At 40.5% G+C, this 7,016-nt stretch overlaps 1 protein-coding gene across 1 annotated transcript; it reads right to left on the bottom strand.

The window, feature by feature from the left end:
* Nucleotides 1–5,353: 5,353 nt before the first annotated feature.
* LOC145947414 (uncharacterized) lies at nt 5,354–6,772 on the bottom strand. The gene has a single exon (XM_083057196.1). It carries the CDS (start codon nt 6,770–6,772, stop codon nt 5,354–5,356), a length of 1,419 nt encoding a protein of 472 aa, XP_082913322.1.
* Nucleotides 6,773–7,016: the final 244 nt, after the last annotated feature.

Raw genomic sequence — 7,016 nt, 5'->3', positions numbered from 1 at the left:
CTTCCGTACGTATAGGTCGTGTCGAGGTAACGGTCTGTATCTCGCGCATTTTCTAATTGGTGTCGGTTCGATGTTTGTTGTGTCTCTCGGTTATTCGTGGGCTGGTCACGTATCTGGGTGCGTAATCGGTCTATTTCGTTCTGCATTTCGCGTTGCCCTTGTATGAGTTCAACAAGTAGGTCATTTTTTGGACTGAAAACAGGACGTCCGGCGTCGGCATCATGCTCGGCGGCATTAATTATAGATCGTAGTCTATTGATTTCTCTGTCTATGTCTTCAGTGGGGACCGCTCGTGGGCGTGAGTTTCGTCTCATTTCGTTTTCGTGGCACGCGCTTATAATACTACCGTCGGATACCGGCGAATAATTTCTTCTTACTGAAATTCCGTTGCTAGATGCGCGGCTCGCGGGTCGGTCTTCCTCGTTTGTATTGTCGGCGTCAGGTGGTCGCACGTATTCTGCTGTTTGTTCGGTGTCGGGGTTTGGATAGTATGCGCCTAGATTCCAACGCGAATTACTACGAATATTCCGGTCTGTCGGTTCGACTACCGGTGCGGGGTCTACGACGCGGGGTTGAGCCGGGGAGCGGTCAGGCCTGCTCCAGAACCGAGGTCTGAACGTTACGCGTTTTCTGAGTCTTGCCGACATGAGGTTATCTCGCTAAATTTTTTTGCTACGTTTGCGGGGTTACTTCCCCGTCTAGTATACAAGAATTTAGTTTCGCACTTACAGCAGTAATACAGCTCGCATTTTCGATGTATTTCGTGTCAGCGGCTAGTGTGGTGGTCCCAGGTTCCGTGGATGCTGTGGCGGTCTGCAGCTTGGCGGTGCTGTCTCGTCAATGGTGGTCCCACGGTGTTGATCGTCGTTTTTACGGCGATGGCTCTCGGCTTTACGTACGTTCACTGTTTTATCACTAACTGTGACAGTTCTCGTGATTGATTTTGTCAACTGATTTTCGGAAGTATTTGTCACCCCTTATCATGAGACGGTCCTTCGGTAGATCCCACCGCTGCCACCAAATTATGTTATGCCCTTGTGAAGCACAGGATAGTTAAGGGATCGTTACCGAATTAGAACTAGGAAGCTCGGGAACGTCAGGGGGAATTTCACTCCCGTTTGTGGTTTCACAATATATTTAATATAAATAGTCAGTTGTACAAAGTATATGAGCGTCTTGGGATGACGCAAATTAAAGTATGCTTACACAGTTGTTGCGTAGATCACTTTACCATCACTGCTGATTGAAGTATTTCTATGAGATTGTATTTCCATAAGGTCGTCATCAACGGGCAAATCGATATCTTTATTTTGATCGCCTTCGCCTCCGTCGCTGTCAACATTACTTGTGTCGTCGACGTTACCATGTGTATCCTCGCGCGAGTCATTACGTAAGCGTTTTTTCGCTTCTCGAACAAAGTGAAGATAACGCTGAAGTACTTCTTTATATAATTTCCATCTTTCGCCTTCATCTAGAGGAGTCGCGAGGTTAAGAATATGCCACATTTCCGCGTCGAATCGCGATAAGGGGGTTCCTGGAGTCCGTACGGTGTTATTATTATTATCGTTTTCCCCGTCAGATATCGTATTTTTTTTCTTCGGCGAGTTATCCAGGGTTATTGTAGTTTTTGTTATTTCCGGTTGTAGCTGTTGATGCTGCATTTGTCGCATTCTTTCGAGATTTTCCGTAGAAATCAGCACCATTTTTTTTGCTCTTTCCATTATTCCGTACAGCGAACAAACGGGTCTGTTTTATTCTTTTCGAACCCCGGATGTAATATTTGCAAGCTTTTTTTCACTCACCGATAAACCGGAATAATAAAGCGCCGAGCAAAGGAGCGATAAGATAGAGTAAAAACCCACCGCGCTGTACTAGTAGATTTCTCTTAGTTTTCCAGTTGTCGCGTTTTAGAGCGATGCGCCGAAGAATAGATTTATGCTTGGCTAATCGCGTCTTTTCGTGATTCTTGAGCTCTACGTTACCCTCAAGCGTATTATAAATACACTCTTGAATGCACTTAATGAGATTATTGTCGGCAGAACGTAAGAACGATGATCTTTGATTTTTTTGAGATAACATAGAGTTTTTAAAAGACAGGCGTTTCTCTCGCCGATGGAACGTCTGGCAATCTTTATCGCGTGTCGGGTGAATTTTTTGACGTCGTCGACGTCTTTTTTTGTTGTCTTTTCCCGCGTGTTACCATTATGCTAAAATTGTGCAACTGAAAAGATTCGCGTGCAAGCGCTCTCCTTTTACGTCCTTCGTTACTGTTCTACTGATCGATCTACGAGGAACGTACACGTAATGCATCGTATCGTTGGGAAAGATACACGTACGAAATCGATATTCGTCTGGAGTCGATTGTTTCAGATCGAGCAATAAGTACCCATGAGGTCGCGAAGTAGCGTCGTGGTATGCTTCTTCTAGAAATTTTGGATCGTCGGGATATACTTGACGAGCGAGATGACGAATTTGAGCGCGATCGCGCGGATTTTTGAAAATTACTATATAATTAGCGTTGAGAGATATATCGCGTTGTCCGCGGCCTTGGTGGAAAAGATTTTGCGAGATGAGTATAACGCTGAGATTCTTATGATGACTTCCTTTGGTAAACAGATCGACGATAGCGTCACACGATGACGATTCCCTCATAAGATCGTCAATTATCACTAATTTTTGAGATAGCGGATCGTTGGAATAATCTTCCGGTCGCGGTAACCCCTCGTAAAATTCGATTGTATTTTTCTTTATTTTTAGCAAAGTATTATCATAGCTGCTCTTGTGTACATTGTTTTTTTCTTCTTCATTATTTTCACTCGTATCACATTGCAGACGTTGATACGCATCTTGCCATTCGGCGTAATAAAATAAAATTCTCTCGAATCGAACTTCGCACATGGCGGATAAATATCGAAGAAAAGTTTTTACAAAAATCGTTTTTCCGCATCCCGTAGGTCCGCAGACGATCGACGTCCAGAGATATTTCCAGCGCACGTCCATTTCGCGAAACGAACTCGGTTTTACGCGTGAGTTCATAAATAAAAAAGGTAAAAAGTAACTTAATATCAATAACTCGCGTATAAAAATACGCACGCGCATTGAATATTTTTAATATATATCTCGAGTCGGAAATAAGCTTATTAGCGTCCCGCAGAGGCCCCACCGCGGCGGCCGCATGCTCGCGCTAGCGATCTCGTGCGCATCGTGCCAGCTGATAAGCCGATGCGCGGTGCCAGCTGACGAGCCAATGCGTGTCGCGGTGCGCTGCTAATTAGCGTATTCGTAGAATGCTCGCGACAGCGTGTATCTCCAGCGCTAACAACGATGATAGGCTACGTACGTGACTGAGAGAATCTCGCGAGAAGAAAATTCGTACTTTGATTTTTATTAAAAACATAATTTTTTTTAAAAGAAAAATATTTTTTTTTTAGTCAAGTAGGTTTTCGAGAAGAGGTAAATAATTTTTTGATGAAAAGAACTTTTGTGAAACTTTTATTATTAGCAATAAGAATTACTATTAAGGCTCTTCCGTAATAAATACAAATATAAGTGATAGGGCCTTAAGAGCCGAACGCGGATGTTGATGCGTATTCCAACGAAATTTAATTTTTTCGCTGGACTTAAATTAATTGTGCATAGGGCACGAATTTTACTGCTTGGTATACTGCCAAGTCTTGTAAGTACTCTGCGTTGATACCACTGCTTTATTCTATACATCCCCTCTAACCCCCCTAAACCCCCCTAAAGAATTAAATGCGAGAGAAAAATATAGATCCGAAAATCGCTGAATCGGGAATCGAACCCGAGACCTTTCGCTTGCCGGGCGACTGCTCTTCCATCTGAGCTATTCAGATCCTTTCGATTCTATATTTTTCTCTGCTTTTTAAATAAATACTTTAACTAACGCCTTTTTCGGCCGGCGTAAATAAACAATAAGAATTACTATTAAGGCTCTTCCGTAATAAATACAAATATAAGTGATAGGGCCTTAAGAGCCGAACGCGGATGTTGATGCGTATTCCAACGAAATTTAATTTTTTCGCTGGACTTAAATTAATTGTGCATAGGGCACGAATTTTACTGCTTGGTATACTGCCAAGTCTTGTATGGAATAATCTCATACTTGAGATTTTTATTCTATACATCCCCTCTAACCCCCCTAAACCCCCCTAAAGAATTAAATGCGAGAGAAAAATATAGATCCGAAAATCGCTGAATCGGGAATCGAACCCGAGACCTTTCGCTTGCCGGGCGACTGCTCTTCCATCTGAGCTATTCAGATCCTTTCGATTCTATATTTTTCTCTGCTTTTTAAATAAATACTTTAACTAACGCCTTTTCGGCCGGCGTAAATAAACAATAAGAATTACTATTAAGGCTCTTCCGTAATAAATACAAATATAAGTGATAGGGCCTTAAGAGCCGAACGCGGATGTTGATGCGTATTCCAACGGATATTTAATTCTTTAGGGGGGTTTAGGGGGGTTAGAGGGGATGTATAGAATAAAAATCTCAAGTATGAGATTATTCCATACAAGACTTGGCAGTATACCAAGCAGTAAAATTCGTGCCCTATGCACAATTAATTTAAGTCCAGCGAAAAAATTAAATTTCGTTGGAATACGCATCAACATCCGCGTTCGGCTCTTAAGGCCCTATCACTTATATTTGTATTTTTATTATTAGACTTTATTTCACGGAAAAATATTTACTTAGTTTAAAAAATAAATTATAAAGTCATAAATGTTTTAATTTTACATTTTATTTACTTTTCTCCTTATTGGTTACATTTATTTTGCTCGATTTTATCTAACAATAGTAAAATTTATATTAAGAGAATTTTTCGGGGAAAGAAGGTTTTTCAGGAAAAAGGATAAAATAATCTCTAATGAAACAAATTTTAAGAAAAAATTTTATTTAATCTTCTTACATTGTAAAAAATACTTTGTACGTTTAAAATCCTAATAATAAAATTAAAAAAGTTTTATTTCACATTTTTTATTTTACAATTTTTCACTTATTAAATATAATTAAAATTTTTCTGTTATTACAAATATTTTTTCTAATTAAGATATATCCATAATTTATATTCTATTCTATTCTGCACTATAATATATCCTTTACTTTTCAAAAATTTATATTATTTTTACAAGACAATTTTACAATTACTTATCTATTTTATTATATCTACATTTTGCTGTATAAATCGAAAAACGCGCGAAGGTGGAAGAGAGAAGCGATCGTGTGGAATTATTATATTGCGTTTTTAAACAGTTAAATATCCAAACGGAGGGAACAATGATTGTTAATAAATCTACGTTTTAATAGCACAGGCGCACATATTTTTGTTTCATCACGAGTTATTATTTCGTGAAACGCTGTACGCCGAATGGCTCTGAATCGCAGATTTATTGACGTTTCTGGAGTTATTTCTTTTTCCTCGTTTTCTCCTAACTCTCTTTCCTGCTGCACACTCTCTTTGTATTAATAATTCCCTAATACTATTAAAATTAATTAAACGAGAATTTTCAAAGTTTAGGGTTATACCCTTCACTTTGCAAACTTCGTGCATCTGACCATCTGATGAGCGAACCACATACGCGTAAAATTTTGGACCGCCGGACACAAACGACTCTATATAACTAGCGAGCCCATACTTTTCAAGTTCGTTAGTCATATCGTCTAAAAAATTACCCGTGAGTGGTTCGTACTCGTGTGGATCAGCGCTGCTTACATATATACAAGAATCAGTATCATAATACAAAACGCGCCTATCTAATTTTACTAAGTATTCATACAATTTTAATCTCGCTTGAGCCGTTGTGTAAGCTGCTATTACAACATTTGTAAGATGCGATGGTGGGATCGCCTCCTCGCGTAATCGAGTCGATACATATATCACTTCATCGTTTACCGGTAATATATCAGTTATTTCGTACTGAGGGCTCACGAGTAAATTAATCAAACGTTGTTGCGTGTTAACAATTTCCGTCTTTGGTAAATTCGAACGTTGCCCGAATTTTCCCCAGAAAGAATTTAAGCATAGTTTTGCGACCGAGCGTAGACCGGAGTTTTGTGCGATGTTGTGCTTTTCAAGAACGATACCTTCTCTCTCCTCGTACTCGCGAAGATAACGCTCTTTAGCATCTTCATCCACGCATTCGCTCGACCATCCACTAGCCTCCTGTTTTAACTGTAAAAATGTATATATATAACCGGTAAATAAACCCCCTTGACGCATAGAAGGATCGTACCGAGTGACATTGTACTGCCATATCTCGCTAACCCCCGTTACAAAATATCCTTTTTCAATTGCTTTTTGTAGTTCGCACGATATCCATGTACCCTCGAATTCGCGCTCGGAAGGAATATGAGTGCACTCGGTGTGCGAAAATGTCTCGCTACAAGTGCGGCATAACGCGAATAACAATTTACCCTGTACCCGATACGGTAATACAGGATGAAAGAGATCTTGCGGAGGGAGTATTTTACAACGTATGATTCCTTCAAGTGACTCGAAATTATACCCCGGTGCCGTTCCAATTATTGTTACGCATTCCTCGCCAACGTATACTGTTGGATGTCCAAACGGGAAGACGCCTGTTTTTAATACATACGGATACAATGAACACACATCCACGTACTGTATTTTCTCGCTCTCTGTAATCTCATATCGGGTTACAGTATTTCCCGTGCGTCCACCGTAGAAGGCCTGACGAGGATCGAACGGTTCGTTTTCTACCGCTGGATGTTGTTGTAAATATCCCCGCATTTCGTCATTTTCCCGCACTTCGCGATCAAAATCACTCCCATTTCTCCGTTACCCTGTATTTCCGTCTTCGAAGACGAAACGTCGTTGCGATGGTGTGTTCGTATCGTAAATCGATTGTATCAACGCGATCCGACGAAAGCGATTTATCGCGATTAATTTGAAAACAGCGCGGACACCCATGCCAGTAATATCCGTGAAACTGGAACACGTGATGTATGGTAGTAGCGTTTTCCACTGACTCGTA

The sequence above is a fragment of the Prenolepis imparis genome, unplaced genomic scaffold (genome assembly GCF_030444845.1).
Source record: "Prenolepis imparis isolate NDT839.2.m4 unplaced genomic scaffold, iyPreImpa1.0 SCAF_77, whole genome shotgun sequence".
Lineage (NCBI taxonomy): Eukaryota > Metazoa > Arthropoda > Insecta > Hymenoptera > Formicidae > Prenolepis > Prenolepis imparis.
Note: the sequence above shows the minus strand (reverse complement) of the source record. Positions and strands in the feature narration are given on the sequence as shown.